The sequence below is a fragment of the Ostrea edulis genome, chromosome 5 (assembly GCF_947568905.1).
Source record: "Ostrea edulis chromosome 5, xbOstEdul1.1, whole genome shotgun sequence".
In the NCBI taxonomy this organism is placed as follows: domain Eukaryota; kingdom Metazoa; phylum Mollusca; class Bivalvia; order Ostreida; family Ostreidae; genus Ostrea; species Ostrea edulis.
Window position 1 is genome coordinate 45,232,933 of NC_079168.1, and position 20,000 is coordinate 45,252,932.

Here is a 20,000-nt window from a genome sequence, read left to right on the forward strand (position 1 = left end):
GAAAGCTTTCTGATATAGTGCAGATTCAGGTTTGTTAAAATCATGGCCCCCTGGGGTAGGATGGGGCCACAATAGGGGATCAAAGTTTTACATACAAATATATAGGAAAAATCTTTAAAAATCTTCTTCTCAAGAACCATTGGGCCAAAGAAGTTCACATTTACATGAAAGCTTTCTGACATAGTGTAGATTCAAGTTTGCAAAAACCATGGCCTCCAGGGGTAGGTTTGGGGCCATAATAGGGACTACGGTTTTACATGCAAATAGATATGGAAAATCTTCTGATATGGACCAAGGTGACTCAAGTGAGCGATGTGGCCCATGGGCCTCTTGTTTGGTACTAAAATGGCCATAACTTTATAATCAAAGACTAAAATAAAATGAATATTTTGCTGTAGCTGGTTAACAATATGAATGCCTAATGAATGGTGTATACCATAGTTTGCGTGAGCGTGAATGCTTGTGCGTTGTATTTTTTAACTTCTTTCATCAGGTATTGATCTATAACATTTTGAGATTTCAATGAAATATTTTGAAATTTATGTAGCAGATATATTTTTTTGACTCTCTACTAAGTGACATCATCAAAATCACTTACACGTGTGCAAACACGTGTGTTCAATTTTCATTGGCTGATACATGTATTGAAATAACCTGTAAATCTCTTGTGATTAAGAAAAATGAATGATATTGACATTATAGGTACATACCACAAAAACTTGAATGTAAGATTGTTGTGTTGAAGCACAATGGCACCACTTTTTAAATGGGGCAACGTTTGGGGAACATTTGTAATGGTCCCTGTGACAATTAGAATTTGTTTTCTCTATTTTCATGACAATTTTCAAAATCCAGATATTGTAAAACATCAAAAAAATTGGTTAATTGCTTTCTTCATTAGATATGTCGTGTTATTTTTGTTAATTTGAAAATTGGCTTTTACAAATAAAATACAGTGACATGTATGTATAACCATAAATATGCAAAATTTGAAGTTCGTGAAGAAAACCAGTGAAACGGAGTACAGTAAATTTAGTGATGTTGATCCAGGTTTAAATTTCATTGTTTTCATGATATAGACATATATTCAAATTTAAATCCACCACAAATAACAGAAACTGTAATAAAACGAAGAATAACAACTAGTCAAAAGAAAAATCAAGTCCCCATGCACAGGCTTATGTAGATATTTTCTTCAAAACCTTGGCTCCACTGAAATAAGTAGTTCCTCAGGATCTTGTTGAACTCTGCAGCAGAGAAATTGTGCTCGTCTTCAACAAGAAAAGAATGTCTTCCTTTGTGCTTTCAGATTTATTTTTACCACAATGTGAAGTGTAGACAGGAAATGTATGATAAAGACATTCTAATGCTGCAGGTGAGTTGCTTCCCCTTGCTTGCTTAGCTTTCACTTTCTCATGGTAATGTACATGTACTGTATATCCATGATTAATCACTGGGCATTACTTCTGTTATGTAATTTATAATATTAATAAATTTACCATTAACTTAGAAAATATAATAATTGCGTGTTGCAATATTGAAATGTCACACGTAAAACCTGATTGGTGGATTGTTAAATGTGCTTGTGTTTGTCTTCTCCTAGATTGGAGCTTCTGTTATAGATGGTAATGAATTCTTGATTCACTTACTGAACAGATACGGACTTCTGGTGTGGATCAAGTAAGCACAGTCATACTTTCTGTTTACCTCTACTTGTTATGGCATCTTTAAATTCTTTGATTACTGGTATGTCTCTCTTCCTATGGGGAAGTGTTACAGTTTTACAGTTTCACATCTGTCAAAAAATTCTGTCAATTTAAACCATGCAATGCTTGCTTGGAATGAATTCAAACTTCAGCATGTAGTTGCCACTGACCTAAGGTATGTCATTGTTGTACTAAAAAATTTAATTCAATCTAATGATTCACATCAATTTTTTCCATGATTGTAGCTTTGAAATGATATTAAAATACTGCTTAAATCTTTGTTTACAACTGTTCTACATAGTGAACATTTATGAAATTCCTATGGACAGGATAAGAGTCAATTAATACTAACTTTGGTAAGTTGACAAGCCTAATAATTATACCGAGACAAAAGCTAGAGAGTCCCATGTAATGTCCATTATGTACAAGTGTTTTAATCAGACATTGCTGAACATTTAGGAATTTGATAGAACTTTAATGAAAATTTACTCTTAACAGTCATGATCTACATTCAAGGTCATGTCAGTAAGGTCAAGATCATCAGGCAATAAATTAAAAGAACATATTATTTTCCAATAAATGGTATTAGTATGTGTTGATAGTAATAAATTTGGGTGATGCAATACAGGTAATTTAAATTGTTTGCTGAATAAATGATTATTGTTTGCAGTATCCTTATAAAAGTACTTAAAGCTAAACAACCATGTTTGTATACTAGAGAACAGTAAATTTTAATGGTTAAGAAAGTGAAGGAGGGAGACATACAAGTTCTAAAAACACCAGTAATATCCTGTAATTTAGCTTATTAGATAGCATGATGAGCCTCAGTAGCTGTAAAAGGAGGATTCATTTTGTAACCTTTGGTAATTTGATTATAAACCACAGTATGATGTGATTCATTTTGTAATTGTAGACCGCAGTATGTGATTCATTTTGTAATTGTAGACCAGAGTATGATGTGCCCACGGGGCAAGATGATAATGTACGTCAGACCATCATGTTAGCTGAGGAGTTTCTAAACCTAGTGCTCATTATATTAGGTAATGTGTAGTTATCAGTGTGGTTTCCATTATTAACAGGAAACATGTGAATGAGAATTTTTCATTCAAAGGACTTTTTAAGAGCCTGCTATATGGCGGGTGCCCTATTGTAATCACTCTGTCCATCTGTCAGCACTTTCTATGGCATGCAATAACTTATGTCACCTTGGGAAGATCTTCTTAGACTTTATACATTTCATCTTAAAGTAGGTTTTTAGTAGGTTTCATGGATTTAAGTCTATTGTAAAATGTAAATGATAATGGGGGCCACATGGGGCTCTTATCATATCTTGCCCTTTATTTGGAAGCTTTTTAAGTTTTAACGTACCTGAGCAATTAAGCTTTTCTGATCAAAATTTATCTGTTAGCATTGTTGTTGTAAACTTTTCAGCATCTTCAACTTCTTTTCTAGAACCACTGGGCCAATTCAATCAAACAAAGCATCTTTAGGTAAATAAAAGATAGTTTGTTCAAATTAGGGATTGTGCCGCCTTCCAAGGGAGATCATCTAGAAATAGTGAAATTAGGGTGGGATGTTTATGAAAATCTTCTCAAGAAAAGCTGATCCGAACAAGCCAAGCTTCCTTATATAATGAAGATTAGTTCAAAGTATGAGCCTCAGGGTCTGGGTAGGTCATGGATATATAATACAATAAAGCACTAAAAATGACCAATGACATGAACAATATGAAATTGTCAAATTTTCATGAGGACCTGTCCCTTCTTCAGAATGATAGAATATTTACATAAAAAACTAAATGAAAATGCAAACTAACAGTAAAACTAAACTACAAAACCTGATAACAAACAGAATGCCTACATATTGAAATTATCGAGTGTAATGTGGGGCAATAAGAAAACGTCTGTTCTGAACAAGCATCAAGACTGAACTTAACTAATTGCAAAACCTTTATGTTAGATGAAGTCATAAGCAAAGAACGGGTTAACTAATCAGTATGATTAAGGGGTATGTTAACTTGTTTTAATCATAATAAGTACTTCGTACATGGAGGTGTGAAGCTATATAACTAGTGTTGAACTGTGATGAAAAATAAGATAAAAAGATAAAATAGAATAATAAATAAATTAATACTGATATTGAAATGTAGTGAAAAGAAATTATTAGGTGACTAGGTATGGATATTATAAATGATAAAAATAATGATAAATAATTTTAAAAAATGAAATGAAAATAGGAAACTTGACTGCTAATGATGATGCTTTTACAGAAAGTAGATGACAAATAGAAAGTGGAAAACAGACAGAACAACACGGAGTAATAACTAGGGGAAGCTAGGCCACATTCATTCTGGTGATGTCATTGAGTTTGTTCTTGTTCTTGCCATTGGGGTGGAATGACTTCATTTTATGCATCCAAAATTTCTCCTTGTTCTTCCTCTCCACGTTGGTTCAGTGAGTGTTATGATCAATAATCACTACTGTTATATTTTCCCATTTGTGAAATTGAAATGCTCGGCAATGGGTTTTCTGACCCTTTTGGTTTTAATGGTAGACCAATGGTTATTAATCCTTCTACATGCGTCCCCAGTTTCACCTATGCATTGTTGGTCACAAACCTTGCAGTTGTCTGTGCGACAGGATGTGTCCTCAAGAATTTGGTGGCATTGGCTGGTGACCAGGCTCTTGAAACTATCTGTACTTGCACTGTGTATGTATATGTGTATGTACATATAAGCATGGAAATCCAACAACACCCTACTTTCTTAAAGTGTTGGATCTGCAAAGATACGGGGCCTATAAGAAATTTCTAGAAGCTCTAGAAAGGCCACAACACTATTGGTTATTTAAACCTCAAATTTTCAACGCAAGTCTGTATTCTTTAATATCAGATATGCTGGTGACAAAGCAGCCATGTAATATTCATATTCCAGTACACTTTTACAGTTAGAGATTGTTTATTTCTTAATTAGTCCCCTACCGGTTTGTAAATAGGTTTCCTCTCTGTCGACTTTCCCTCTGTCTGTCTGTCAGTCTTTCCCATTTGTTTACCAGACTTTTTCCCCTGTTATGCTTGCGAGGATTCATTTTGAAACTTACATTCTAGTTTTAGAGAGGCAAACTACAGATCAAGTTCGAATTTTGTAACATTTGATTGACAGGTGTTAAAGAAATTAATTTTTATATTGTTATGTTTTATGTTCATTGGGGTCGGGATTGTATTCCGATGGAAAGGCCATAAAAGTAGGACATTTGAATATAGGCAGTGGACAAAACTCTGTCACTGATTGTGTAAATAATCACTTCAATAATTTAACATTTCAAGCTCATTAATCCCAAAAGTAACATATCACTGAAAATATATATCAAATCTGTTAAACAATCATGCGAGTATTTTTTCTATAGTCAACAAGCGAAGTCTGATAAGGTGGCATTATTCAATTTACCATATTCCTGCAATCAGACTGAAATTGCAGGTATTCAAAATCGACCTTCGAACAGTTAATAATGAGTAGTCATGGTTCAGAAGTCCTTTATAAGTAATTAAAATGCAGATATGAATGTCGTATCAGGGTGCTGTTTTGTGTTACACATGCATTATTATTAAGATTATTTTCCCCACATATCTTTTGCAAAAATGGTGACCCAGATTTTATGCCTTTTGAACTGCATCAAAACAAAGCTTAAGAAATGTCACACGATGACAGAGTTCCGAATTTTCTTGGTTGATTTTATAATCATAGTAATCAAACCCAAATTTACTATGTGACATTTTTCAAAAGATATACATGTATTACATGTTTTTGAATTGAATTTAAAAATTATAGGGTTCAATAAGACTATTTCATTCCAGATAAAAACTATTTGTGTCAACTGTATGAATAATGGAACATCAAACTAATTTGATTCTGGTAAACATGAAGACTTGGTACCAATGTTTTAGGTCACAGCTCAAGGTCAAGCAACATAAAATGTACATTCTCTCGAATTACATATGTCAATTAATGGGGGCGCCGGTAGGGGACATGTATAGCTTATGCAATACTCTTGGAATGCTTGTTTAGTGTATTAGTGTATAATTTTTGTTAACGATGTAGATTATCTATATTTGTCATTTTTTTAGCTCACCTGAGCTAAAAGCTCAAGTGAGCTTTTCTGATCACCCGTTGTCCGTCGTCTGTTTGTAAACTTTTCATACTTTCGACTTCTTCTCCAGAACCACTGGGCCAATTTCAACCAAACATGGTACAAATCATCCTTGGGTGAAGGGGATCCAAGTTTGTTCAAAGGAAGGACCACCCCCATTCAAAGGGGAGATAATCACAAAAATGCAAAAATAGGGTGGAGTCATTTAAAAATCTTCTCAAGGACCACTGGTCCAGAAGAGCTGACATTTACATGATAACTTCCTGACATAGTGCAGATTCAAGTTTGTTAATATCTTGACCCCCTGGGGGTAGGATGGGGCCACAATGGGGATCAAAGTTTTACATACAATTATATAGGGGGAAAAAATCTTTTAAAATGTTCTCGAGAACCACTAGGTTAGGAAATTACAAATTTACATGAAAGCTTTCTGATATAGTACAGATTCAAGTTTGTTAAAATCATGGCCCCCGAGGATGGGATGGGGCCACAATAAGGGATCAAAGTTTTACATACAAATATATAGGGAAAATCTTTAAAAATCTTCTTCTCAAGAACCATTGGGCCAAAGAAGTTTACATTTACATGAAAGATTTCTGACATAGTGCAGATTCAAGTTTGTAAAAATCATCTCCCATGGGGGTAGGTTGGGGCCACAATAGGGATCAAAGTTCTACATGCTAATATGTAGGGAAAATCTTTAAATATGGGCCAAGGTGACTCAGGTGAGTGATGTGGCCCATGGGCCTCTTGTTTGTAGTGTGTGTTATGTAGCATGTATTTATGTAATAAAGACGTGGTTTGCATCGAAAATTTTATGTGACCACAGTTTATGGTTATATCCTAGAGCTATATTTATTACATTATTGAATAGAATTTCATTTGAGAACATGAAGATCAATCTTTGGGCTAAATGCAAGAATAAAAAGAAATTGATGGATTCAAAGGAAATATTCACAAAGATTAACATTCGAGCTATGATAAGACCTGTATATTTCAATAAAATATTTTTTAGTGTTCACTGTCCTTTATTTAATCATTTAAGATATTGTTTTCTTGATTAAAGGTGAGAGATTTGTACCAGGATTGGGACAGGTCACCAGGGAGGATGCCCTTAAACGAGAGATAATCCATCTACTGTGTATATCCGCAATGTCCAACAGCGAACTCTCCAAAAATCTGCCAGACAATGTCAGTATAGCCTACTCTTCATCCTTTTCAGTGTAAAGATTATGAGAAAATATTTGTATACCGAAAAATTTCTTTTGTGAATTCAGAACAATGCAGTTGTTTAATTTCAGACTAACCTAGAGACAGGCATAGAGGATGCTATTCATGCAGTTGCAAACTTCAGGTAATACTATGGACAGTTACCTAAGAACTACATTTAACCCAAACCAAACCAAGTGTGTATCTGTATCTGCATTAAAACTACTTTTTGTAGAAAACCATCATCTATAGGGGCAGCAGGATCAGGGAAATTTGAACTGAAGAAAGAGTGCTATAAAGAATTTAACCCGTACTTCTACCATTATTGTCGGACTGACCAGTCACAGGTGAGGTTGTAGAAATAACATCCGTAGTTGTGCTTTAATGTCAAAGAAATTTGCACTCCACAAGAGTTGCTTCAACCTCTGCTAAATAGCATCTGTAATGCTGTTCAAAATAGCATCTGTAATGCTGTTCAAAATAGCATCTGTAATGCTGTTCAAAATAGCATCTGTAATGCTGTTCAAAGGTGAATGGCTTCATTCTTCTGGATTACTTAGGGAACCAGTAGGTTTGAAATAGTTGATGATTCATTTGCACATGTTCTTGGATATTAAAAACAGGGAATTGATATATGTTTGGTTAAAAACTTTACACTTAAGGATTAAAAATTTACATGTATTTAGAATTTATAGTTTAGTGAAAAAGTGAAGATAACAAATAGTGATCAATCTCATAAGAATACAAAATTAAGAGCAGGGCAAACAAGCCTAAAAGATCCAGGTATTAAGCAGATGTAGTGTCTTTTATTAGGTCACCTGAATTCATTCAGGTGACCTATTGCTATCTGTTTTTGTCCTTCGTCGTGCGTTAACATTTGAACATTTTCAGCTTCTTCTCTGAAACCCCTGAACCAATTTCAACCAATTTTGGCATATAGCATCTGTGGGTGGAGGGGAACAAAAATTGTGAAATTCGTGGTCCCTGCCCCCCTGGGGCCTGAGGGGTGGGGCAAAAACCATCAAAATGAGTGTAATTTTAAAAAATCTTCTTCTTTACTCCTGGACATCAAGAAGCCAAACTGTGGGCATAATTATAATGAGCGTTGAGCCCTCTACCAAAATTGTGAAATTCATGGCCCCTGGGGCAGGGGTTCTTGTGTTAGGGTGGGGCTCTATTGGTCATATAGTGAAAATGTAGAAATTCTTTGAAAATCTTCTTATATTGGTTTTATCTAAGGAGTAAATAACCCTTTTCTTTATGATGTCTCAGACCTAGGTTTTTTAAAAAGGATTATTGATTGAACATAAAAATGACACATGTACTTCATGACCACATAGCTATTCAATGTTTCTTCCATCCAAAAGTAAAATTCTTATATTTAAACACAAACCTAATTCAAACATTGGAAAGTTGTTACATGATACTCAGGTGACCTATAAGGCCCCTGGGCCTCTTGTATCGAGTTCACTGGGATGTATCAAATCAACATATGTGAAAAAGAGTGTTATTAATAGATAAAATGTCAACATATCTAAATGTCAAGTGGAAGACTACAGCCAGAGATTTTTTCTTCTCACGTAGAAGCCTTCGAATAAATTCTGCCTAGTAAGAACATAACACAGGTCTGCGAATAGAGGAGAGGAGCACAATTTTTGCCCATGGGAATTCTAACAGACTGTTGGAAGATCCTATCACCAAATACAAAATAAACTTGAATGTTCTATGTGAAATTTGTCATAGTCTGGGTTGTCACGACACCAATAAAAATCTCACCTAAAGATCCCCAAATCTCACCCTTAAATGAGCATGATCTCACCCTTTGCCTCATTGAATATCACATGTATTGTATGCCTAAGGTCAAGGTCAAACATGTCACAGTTATACTTTGTCAGGTGCATAAAGATTGTTTCTCAAGCACATCTGTTTTACAATTTTCTATATACTTTCATTTTCTTTTAGGCAGAGGAGTCACAAATCAAAAGGAAGAAAGAGGAAAAATCTGAAAGCCACAGTAAGTTATGTTTATAATTCTTGTTATTGGTAGTCATTCATCATCTTCTGTCATGCATTATCAGTTGAATTCATCGCCCCAGTACTACTTATTGTGGCTTCCTGGAGTGGCAATCATATACAGGTGACTCGAGATGGCTTGAACTTCCATCTCTGGAAGGTCTTTATTTCTAGAAGTAAAACCACTATTCTGATTTTTTTTCTCTGTATAAGCAAATTTACTCTCAAATTTTCAATTTCTCGATCTCTCAAAGTGAAATTTGGATCCCGTAAAATGTATTTCATTGTTTTTCACTCTCAATCTCTCGAAGTGGTGGTAGCATATAACACCGTCGATCAAGCATATGATTATTTCCGGTTGGACCTTAGCTTGATTACAGTGAATGCCTGGGGCTAGCCTAATCATCATCATCCATTCTGATTATCTAGGCCAAATTAATCCTTTTGCAAGGATGAGGCCTGGCTGTCCTGTCGAGGTCGATTTTGTTTTTCCATACCTGGCGATCCAGTGGATTGATCCTATCCAATCCTGTAGACTCCAGGTCGTGTTTTACAAACTCATCCCATGTCAGCTTTTGTCTGACTGGAGCTCGAATCCAGTGATATTCAATGTACAAACCTGTAATATCTAACCTGTGATAACTTACCTGTACTGTGCTCTACATGGCCTAACCATCTCAGCCTGCATGTCTGGTTTACATCAACTATGTTTCTGATGTTAAGCTGAGTAATAAGAGACTCAAAGGCGACTTCAGGATTGACAAGGCAGATCCATCTTATCATGGCTTTGTTGTTGTGTATCAGTTTCCTTAGAGTGGAGGCTGTTAATGCCCATGTTTTGGAACCATATAGCAACACAGGTCTAATGTAAGTTGAATTAGATGGCCTCTGGTTGTGATTACCAGATGTTTGTTTGTCAGGATTGGAAGAAGCTCTCTGGATTTCTTCCAAAAAGACTTGCATCGTGTTGTAAGTTCACATGCCCTGCCAGATGACAAAGTGTCCCCAAGGTAACAGAAGTCTGCTACAACTTCAAGTGTGTCCTCACCAATTTTTACATCTGTCATAGGCCCATCATCAATAGGTTGAGTGAGTCCATGACATCAGGCACTTGTAACTTGGATCAGGTTTAAGAGGACCATTGGTTATGTTAATTAGGTGCTTATATAGGTGACACATCCCCTGCACTTTATTTTGGGGTGGATAGTCAATTGTTTAATTGGTCAGTTTTAACACTGCACCATGTTTTGTTTTTGTTATGTATAATCCGACTATGAACTAAATTTACAATTAGCTTTGACTGGACAATGAGACAGCAAGTTTGAGAAAATGATTTAGAAACATGCTAATGAATTCTCATAGATAATCAATTTTGCGGATTTCATTCCAAAATCACAATTTACTTTTTAGAAAATAGATAACGAAACTTTAATGTTTGTGCTTTGTGTATAGAGACCATTAAATTTGTGCTTTATGGAAGGTGACTGAAACATCTGCTGTAAATTTGCAATCTAGTTATGGTACCTTAAAATCTTAACCATAATGGTTGGACCTTTAATTTTTGGATTTGGCTTTAATCTCGAGAACTCTTAAATCTCTCAAACTTTTATCAAGGTCCCTTGAACTACTAGTTATCGAGGGTCACCTGTAGTGAAAATAAAGTACATGGATTTTTTTAAATACTCTTTTACTCTTGGACATTGTAAAAACTTAATCTGGAAAGGTAACGGCAATTTTTTTAAAAAAAATTTTCGAAAACAATTGATTGAGTAGTCCATTGCCTTGAAGACTTGTTGCATGTTACTCAGGTGACCATTTAGGCCTTTGGGGCTCTAATTTTTATGCCGCACACACACACACACACACACACACACACACACACCCTCAAAGAAGAGAGGCATTTTGCTTTGCACCGGTCGGTCGGTAGACCAGATGTTGTCCACTCAATATCTTGAAAACCATTCACTTCATCGTAATGCTATTTCATATGTGGGTTGGTTACGAGTAGAAGGGAACCCCTCTTGATTTTAAGGCCAAAAGTCAAGGGTCAATCTACTCTGGACATTGGAATACACTGTCTGCTCAATATTTTAACCCTTTGCTTGACAGACATCAAACTTGATACACTGGTACATCTTTAGGAGAAGATGACCCCTTTTGATTTTTAGGTCACATGGTCAATCCACTCTGGACATAGGAAGATATTGTCTGCTTAATACTTTGAAATGGTTTGGCACTACTATCATTTAAATGATTTCCGTGGGGATCCAGGTTAGAATAGATCCTCAGTACCCCCTTGCTTGTCGTAAGAGGCAACTAAATGGAGCGGTCCTTTGGATGAGACCGCAAATTTGAGAAACCGAGGTCCCGTGTCATAGCAGGTTTAGCATGATAAAGATCCCTTCCTGCTCAATGGCCATAAGCACCGAGCATAGGCCTAAATTTTGCAGCCTGCAGTGGTGACGTCTCCATATGAGTGAAATATTCTCGAGAGGGAAATTAAACAATATTCAATCAATCAATCATTTAAATGATGCATGTATATAACCCTTTTAGATTTTGCACCATAGGCGGCATACATGTTTTACAAACATTTCTTGTTTTATTTTCATTCAAAGTAAGATGATAAGTTATGATATTTATCCGATCGCTGTAATTTTTTGCATTAATCATCGGAAATTTTCTTTACAATTCCATCATGTCTTTTTTGAACATTTTAACAATAATCTTTTTTTTTCTATTTGTGACTTTTTTGCAGCCTTACCTCCTCCAGTTCCTCCTCGATTTGCCCCCCAGTTTGTCCAGATAGTGAACCTCCTCCAGTGTGATGTCATGATCCACATTCTCAGCCTCATTCTTCAGAGAAGTGTTGCAATGCGATCTAGATCCTGGTCAGAGACACAGCTGGATAGGGTAAGGGGGGAAAGGAAGAAAAATATTTGTTTCAAATTTTATTTCAACTTTGTTTGAAAAAATTACATCTTTGCAAGGCACAGTGAGACTTAGGGATTACTGTCTCTGTTGTCTGTCTGTTTGTCCATCTGTCACACTCAAGAACTTTGTAAGAGGACTTTTGATCTTTAGCATGTGATATCTTTGTGCAAGGCTTTTTTCATATATACTATGATTAATGATGCCATTGCAGGTGACATGATTTTTGGAAATCTAGTTTCATAGTTTATGAGAAATTGAGATTAGATTATTTAGTACAGGATACAGAATATGACTGAAGTGTCAGGGTTAGAGGCATTTTTATGTTGTAATTAGTCAATATACATGTCCTTTAGGTTCTGCATTTGATTGGTTTGGCACTGCATGAACAGAAGAGAAGTATTCAGGATGGAAACATTGCCTTTGATTTCATTGGCAAGGCTCTTAAAGGTACTGGACATATGTGACACCAATAGTTACACAGTCCTACAGTGTTTTGCAAACTGGTAATTATAACTGAAAGGAATCTCAAAAATGAATGACTAGAAAGCTATTGGTATTGAACCTTTACATCATATTGTAGATATGCATGGAAGGCTAGCATTCAATCTTTGGATCATATTTTAGGTCAGCCAAATTTGATGAAGTTACTGGAGTCTCTGGTAGCTGATCCGAAGAATATTTCCCATGATTCCACGAAAGATCTATTGTCCTGGATCCTTCAGGTATCAATTAGATTTTCAAACAAAAGTGTTTTTTTTACCAAGGTAATTGTATATGCCTGTATCTGTACTCTCCCAGTATCATTTCAACTTACATGTATACAAGCAGAAGGTGTAATTCAAGAACAGCAAGACATTTTGAAAAGGAGGAAACGTTAGGAAAGAACCACTCTTGCATACATTTATTAATGGTGTGTATGAACTGTTTTTCCAACAGATGTTTATGGAAGTGAGGCAGATGACGAGTTTAGCTGAGGCCCGAGGCCCCACAGAACAGCCAACCACTTTCAATAAGGAGGAGAATGAGGCAGCAAAGAAAAGGAAAGCCAGACTGGCCGCCAAGAGGAAAGAGAAAATCATTGCCAAAATCTCACAAATGCAGCAGAACTTCATCCGGGACAACGCTGAGCTGTTTGAATCGACTGATGCTGATACCTCTCTCATGCATGGCACTTCAGAAATGGACATCAGGTGCCTTTCATTGTTTTTCATGATTTTTTGGTCTTTTGAAAGTCTCTTTGCATTTTTTTTTTACCAATTTTTATGTCTGATCAGAAAATATCACCATCATTCATGGGAAAAGGAGTTGCAGTTGTTTTGTAAAAGTTGACTATCATTGATGTCATTCAGTTAGTGCAGTCCATAATTGTATTTGATTATTCGGTGAATTGAAATGAAACACAATTTTTTTTTTATAGAGGTATTTTTATATATATTTTATAACAACCACTTGTTGTGATGAATCAAACCTAATACAAATTGGAAGAAATAGTTTCTCATGAATAATGGATACCCAAAGTGACATACAACCCAGTCTGTCATACAAAGGTCATATACATACATATGACAGGAATTCTCCTAAAGCTATGTGGTTTGTTACTGATATATATGTGATTCCAGCTCTGTCATACATTGAAATGTTGAAGTTTCCCAGGTTTGGTTTTATATATGGTCCTTCATATAATATCAAAGAATGGGGATGTTTAATAGCACATGATGGACAGAGAAAATTTGACTTTTTATATGCATCCAATGGATATTTAATGTCTAGGAAAAACTCCCATAATCTTATTGATCATTCTATTTGATTTTGTGAAGTCCAAATCTTTGTGCATTCTACATTACAGATTTTTTCCTTTAATTTCAATTAACATCTATTAAAATTTCATAGGTAGAAATTACCAGGCACAAATATAAGGGGGGAGGGGTGTGTGAAAAATTTGCTTGAGGTAGAAACCACTCCCGTTAGGTAGGAAAATTTCTGGATCTTTGCATGTATATGTTGCTGCATTTGCTTTAATGGTAAGCCATCATCAAATTAATAGTAGTGTTACAAATACGACATCAAAAGTTCATTCCATAGAGTGACTTTATTTACTACATGTAAGTAAACAAATTGAATGTTGTACAGTTTGGGTTTTTTGTTTTGTCAGTTGACATCATGGGTTTTGGATAATTCATTTATACACTCTATATCAATGACTTTTGCTCTCTTTTACATTAAAGACATAACCTTATGATTTAGGCTTAAGATAAGATGTACTCCAACCAACCAGTCAAATTTGCCCCAACCTGACCATTTTTTTTCAGCTTTTTGAAATTTCTGACGAATAAAAACTGAGTTGAGAAAATTTCAGGAGACATCACAATATTTACATGTATTATATGTGTATACAATTGTACAAAATGAATGCTATTAATGAACTTGAAATCTGTCAGGCTATTATGTGTTTAATGAAAACATCAGAAAATTTGTAAATCTAATTTTCATTACATCATTCAATAATTCCAATGTTATTTATTACAGTTGTTTTGATTGGACAAAAATAAAGCTGAACAAGAGTTTATGCATCAATAAATCCGAAAACGCGATGTATTCATACACGCCTGAAAACAAATAACATAGTGCGGGGAAACTATTCAAATTTTTGCAATGGTTAATAAAATGAATGAATTGGAATTATAAGAATCAAACATTCTTTTTGAAGAATTTATCGATGTGTAAACTCCAGACATTTTACTCACAAACTTAACATAAAAGTGCTTTGCACTTTTATTCAGTTTGTGAGTAAAATGTCCGGAGTTTACACATCGATAAATTCTTCAAAAAGAATGTTTAATCCTATAATAAATTCTACCTACCCACCTTGAAAGATGTGGGTCGGAGTACATCAAACAAAAATATTTTTAACGATGGCCTTATGATAATTTCTAGATTTGAATAAATTCTAAATATCGATATTATCATGCCTTGTTCGAAGTAATTTAATCTTGAGACTTGAACTTTAAATTACACACACAGACAGTTTGATTAAAGTAATCAAAACATGTTTATTGTACCAAAATACTAAGTAAAACTTTGCAGGGACAATGTAATTGTCGTCATGAATAATCCGAATATAAACTTTGGAAATAGAAAATCATGGTAACTTGTATCATCTCGTAAAACAGGTATGTTGGGTGGAATCAAATATGGTTACAACATAGAGTTGTTAAATTCATAGTGTCGCTATGGCTGCCTTGACTGTACATTAACTTAAAAGTTTGAAATAAGGAAAAATAAAATTTTCATAATGATTCAATAGGCATAACAATTATTCCTTTTCTTTTAGTGAAAGTGCTCATCATGAATCCCCAGTGGCTGTGGGTAAATTTAAAAGTCTTCCCTGTAATATTGGCATTACCAAGGCGACCTGCATTCTGTGTCAAGAAGAGCAGGAAGTCTCGCACAACTCCAGGGCCATGGTGCTGGCAGGTTTTGTTCAGAGGTAAAATTGAACAAGGTCACATTGTTGTTAAATTGTGGATGGTAAAGAATAATTAAAAGTTATGTATATTAAATTTTTGTCTGTTTTAGATCAACTGTAATGTCGCAATGTAAAAACAAAGACCCTCCTGATGGAGAGAAGTCAGATCCCCTCTTCACGAGTTCAGATCTCCATGTTGGAAGTTTTGCAAACTCCTGTGGCCACACCATGCATGCAGACTGCTGGCAGAGGTAGGTGTACTCCAAGTTGATAAGTCAGATTTCTGACATGTGAAATGAAAATTTAGGTTAGATTGGCTACTGAATTTGTCACTAAAGGTTTGTATACTGCTGTGTAATTCCACTTGTCTAAACCAGCATACAATTGATTTGTATATCCAGAACCCACATGGAGACTCCCCTGGAATCAAACATCCAAAAAATATTACAGTTTTCCTTTATCTCCCCTTGACTCTGTCTCGAGGCTTTAAAAGGTGTAAAAACTTATCTCTAGGCAATACAAAGGAATAGTACTTCTTGATCAGCAGTATTTCAATGATGATTTTAAACTCTAGGGTGTATCAAAACTTGTTAGCATTTTTAAAAAAAAATTTACATAACCATATTTAAGAATTAATTTTTACAGAAAGTGCACTGTTACGCACACAGTCATTTAGGCATAAATTTGCATGTACAGTTGAACTTCAGTATCTCAAACATCTATATCTCGAATACTATGGATGTGTTGAAGTGAGTTGGAAGTCCCAACTACATTTTCTTTATGTATTTTAAGTAACCTCAATAGCTCGAACCCTTGTATATCTCGAAGTTTTTCTTGATCCGATGGAGTTCAAGATAACTAGGTTTTACTGTATTTTATCTAAACCATTTATAATTTCTTTGCTTTTAAACTTGGAGAAATACATGTAAAGAGATCACTAACACAAGTTTCAGCTGTCCTACATAAAATTTGCCCATTGAAGTAAAATATGTGGCTGACAAGCTACAAACAATGTAAAAATGGGGACGGTTTGTGCATATTGCAGATTGGCTTAACAATGTAAAAATACATGTACATGTAATAGTTTACACCGTCTGTGAACTTTTATATGACTTAATATATAAGAAGTAAATAAGATAATTATATTGATATGTTTAATCAAATAGTCTCCGTCATGTTTGTTTCAACTGAAAAATGGAATATATTCCTACTTGTACTCAGTTTTTTTGCTCCTTTACAGTTTTTTTCAAGCGATTCTAGTCAAGGAGAGACGCCGCCTGTCACGAATTCCTCACTCCCTGAGTTATAACATTGTCCAGTTAGAATATCTCTGTCCTCTCTGTGAAAGCCTAAGCAATACTGTGATACCCCTAGTACCTGCTTTACACACCCTCGTTTCTGAAAGGTTAGTGACTCATAGTTATACAATATTGGTAAATTCAATTACACGTACGTAACATTTGTTAGCCTTATCAAAATTTAGCATAATTTGATTGTTGAATATTGTTTATAAATGACTTTTAATGAAATCTTAATCCTTTCTTCTAGTGATATTAGTGATGTAGATTTGAGTTTTGGAGACTGGTTAGATGGATTACAGAAAACGGTGGAGAACTCCATGAAACAGGACACAAGTGCCAGTAAAGGTTCGCATGCATTTTCTGTTTGATAGATCTCCAGTGCAAAGAAATTCAGAAGGTGATTTCCATTAATTCTGTAGTATCTAATAACATCAAGAGAATATTCCAACAATACACTGCAAGTCCTGGTAGGAATGCAGTGCAGTGTCCATGAAATGTACAGTGAGTGTGACAATCACGGATATAGGGGTGGATATCCAGTTACAATTCGGATCTGGGGGTAAAATTGACAGGGGTACACTCCTTCTCAGAAAAATTTCTGGATCTAAAGATGATTGATTAGGACTAGTTAACCAATGTTCAGGAATTTCTGTTTCAGATTTTTACCCCACACAAAGAGTTGCAAAGGGTATAATGTTTTTGACCCGTTTATCAGTCCTGTTCTTGTCAGCAAAACTCCCCTGAAACTGCTCAACAGAATTTCATGAAACTTCTTAATAAATGACTTTCTGTGTAGATGTGCATATTCGCAGGGAATTCTGATTCAATTTTTTTCTGGGAGTTATTCCCTTTTTGATCTTTAGAGTTTTACAAAAATTAAATATACCACTGAAACAGTTTGTCAGCAGTACTTCTCTGAAACCCCTGAACAGAATTTCATGTAAATGTGTATCTGATATGGACCTGTTTTGTAGAGGAAACACCTCTATTCACAGGAAATTCTTATTTGATCTTTTTCTGGAAGTTAACCCCTTTTGAACATAGAAGTTAAGCCAAAATATACTATTTGGTGCAACTTGTGTGGAACCAGTTTTCAAGTCGTATGTAATTAAAATATTTCTGTTTTAATATTTTACACAATTTACATTTCTAAATGACTCTAGTTACATATTTGAAAATAGTACAGAATAGCACAGAGACACAAGAATTTGTATTTTGTGCGTAGCATTGCCATTCATAATTCGTAGCATTGTAACTCATTGTGGAGTCATGGGATATGCGAGCTTGCTCACAATTTCTTTCATTATGAAATGTAAATACGTGTTTGACACATTGTAAATCATTTATGAAAAATGCTCGCACTTTCAGATGACCCCTTTCCTTTCTTGCTTTGTTCACTGAGCAGTATTACCAAAATGATGGCAGACAGTGTGGCCAGCAATTTTCAGTTACTATGGCAATATGTCAGCTATGCTTCAGGGTAAGTTTACTAGTTTTAGGTGATTAAACCTGTTTTCAAAAATATTATGTACATGTATTATTTCTTTATGCCTTGAAGTGATATTGAATAATACCAAATTTTTCAGCCTATTATTCATGTATGGTATATATATTTTTCAAAAGTTTACTATTAGATATAGATTTTGTGTCTTTCAATCCTATTATTAGTATTTATTTCGTAGGACTGACAACTATTTTTTGTGCTTTACAGAGGTCGCTTCAGTGAAAGTTTGATGGAGATGATGAAGAAATTTGCTAAAGATGTCTACTCTGTACGTACAGACATACTGTATAATACTTTGATCAATAATCTTTCTTCATCTGAATATGAAGATTAGTATAATATGTATGTTATTAAAGCAAAATTAAAAAAAAAAAAAATATAGCAATCGACAGAAATAAAAATAATAACACGCACACAGACCCCATTAATGCATAAAATTCATTTTCTTTTTTTGGTGATCCAAAATTATGTTTTAAAAAATGTACTGTATTTAAACATTCAGTAGATGAGTGGACAAGGCTGATCAGTATGGATTTTTGTGTTTTCAGTTTGGATTGAGTGTAGATCCAGATGATTTAAACCACAGGGTCCCTATCATGGCATGGAATACATGTGCATATACAATTGTCAACCTCGGTAAGATTAGTTACTTGCATCAATTACTGCGATATAGCTTACCTGAGCTGAACGATCAAGTGTGCTTTTCTGATTGAAGTTTGTCAATTATCTGTCCATCTTTTGTCTCTTAACTTTTCAAACAATATTGACACAAAGCATCAACTAATGAATGGGATTAAAGTTTGTTCAAAGGAAAGAAAAATTAAGGAATAGTATTAGCAGATAAGGGTATTTAAAAGAATTTTCTTTTGAAGAACCACAGGACCAGAAAAACTAGCTCACAAAAACCGGGGCCCCATGTCACAGAAGATGTGGCACAATAAAAGTCCCTCCCTGCTCAAAGGGTGCAAGTGCAAGGCATAGGCCTAAATTTTGCAGCCCTTCACCAGTAATGGTGACATCTCCATATGAGTGAAAAATTCTCGAGAGGGATGTTATGCAATCAATCAATGTGAAAAACTTTCAGTTAGAAGTATCAGCATCAGTTTCAATAGGACAGCACAAATTGAAATGACTCATTCTTTTATTAAAGATTAGAAGAAGAAAAAGAAAATTTTGCACCACTCCAACTTAATTCAGACAAAAATAGATTTAAAAGTGCATCAGATGAAGATTTACAAGAATGACTAGGAAACCCCATATCCTTTGTATTAGAAAAACCTTATTGAGTTTGGGATCCAAAGGCCAAGGTCACCATGGGACGTCATAGAAAAAGCTTGTAGACACTCACTACGAGGGGATATGCCTTGCCTTGTGGAGCTCTTGCTTTGTTAATGATATAATATAAAGATAAGCACATGTTCTATTTTCATAATTGTCGACATTTTCATTCTTCATAAATGTTATACCCTTTGTACATTGGACAAAATGCAGATATCACAAAACATCAAGCCCAATATGGAATGACATCTTTGTTTGAGCAGCTTGGATTGAATGAATCAGACTCTGACTTGGAAGTAAAGCTAAACATAAATACATTTTTTTTAATTTGACCGACTAGGGTAAGGACCTATTAGTTTACATTTCCCATTTTCACAAGATAAAAAAATAGTGGATCACATATCCAAATTAGATTTGCACTTTTATGTTGGACTCAAAGAAAAT

At 34.8% G+C, this 20,000-nt stretch overlaps 1 protein-coding gene across 6 annotated transcripts in view; it reads left to right on the forward strand.

The window, feature by feature from the left end:
• Positions 1-20,000, forward strand: part of LOC125652030 (E3 ubiquitin-protein ligase UBR2-like) — an 80,891-nt gene that overhangs the window by 44,313 nt on the left and 16,578 nt on the right. For 4 of the 6 annotated variants that reach the window (XM_048880914.2, XM_056164578.1, XM_048880916.2 and 1 more), the window contains 18 exons: positions 1,310-1,375; positions 1,604-1,680; positions 2,652-2,746; positions 6,918-7,042; positions 7,153-7,205; positions 7,296-7,407; positions 9,023-9,074; positions 11,832-11,986; positions 12,361-12,454; positions 12,632-12,729; positions 12,944-13,197; positions 15,339-15,494; positions 15,584-15,724; positions 16,714-16,878; positions 17,022-17,119; positions 18,143-18,254; positions 18,486-18,546; positions 18,827-18,914. In XM_048880914.2, coding sequence (XP_048736871.2) covers positions 1,310-1,375; positions 1,604-1,680; positions 2,652-2,746; positions 6,918-7,042; positions 7,153-7,205; positions 7,296-7,407; positions 9,023-9,074; positions 11,832-11,986; positions 12,361-12,454; positions 12,632-12,729; positions 12,944-13,197; positions 15,339-15,494; positions 15,584-15,724; positions 16,714-16,878; positions 17,022-17,119; positions 18,143-18,254; positions 18,486-18,546; positions 18,827-18,914 — 2,002 coding nt within the window. The remainder of the gene's footprint in view (positions 1-1,309; positions 1,376-1,603; positions 1,681-2,651; positions 2,747-6,917; positions 7,043-7,152; positions 7,206-7,295; positions 7,408-9,022; positions 9,075-11,831; positions 11,987-12,360; positions 12,455-12,631; positions 12,730-12,943; positions 13,198-15,338; positions 15,495-15,583; positions 15,725-16,713; positions 16,879-17,021; positions 17,120-18,142; positions 18,255-18,485; positions 18,547-18,826; positions 18,915-20,000) is intronic. The other 2 variants (XM_048880915.2, XM_056164579.1) reach the window with 1 other exon arrangement.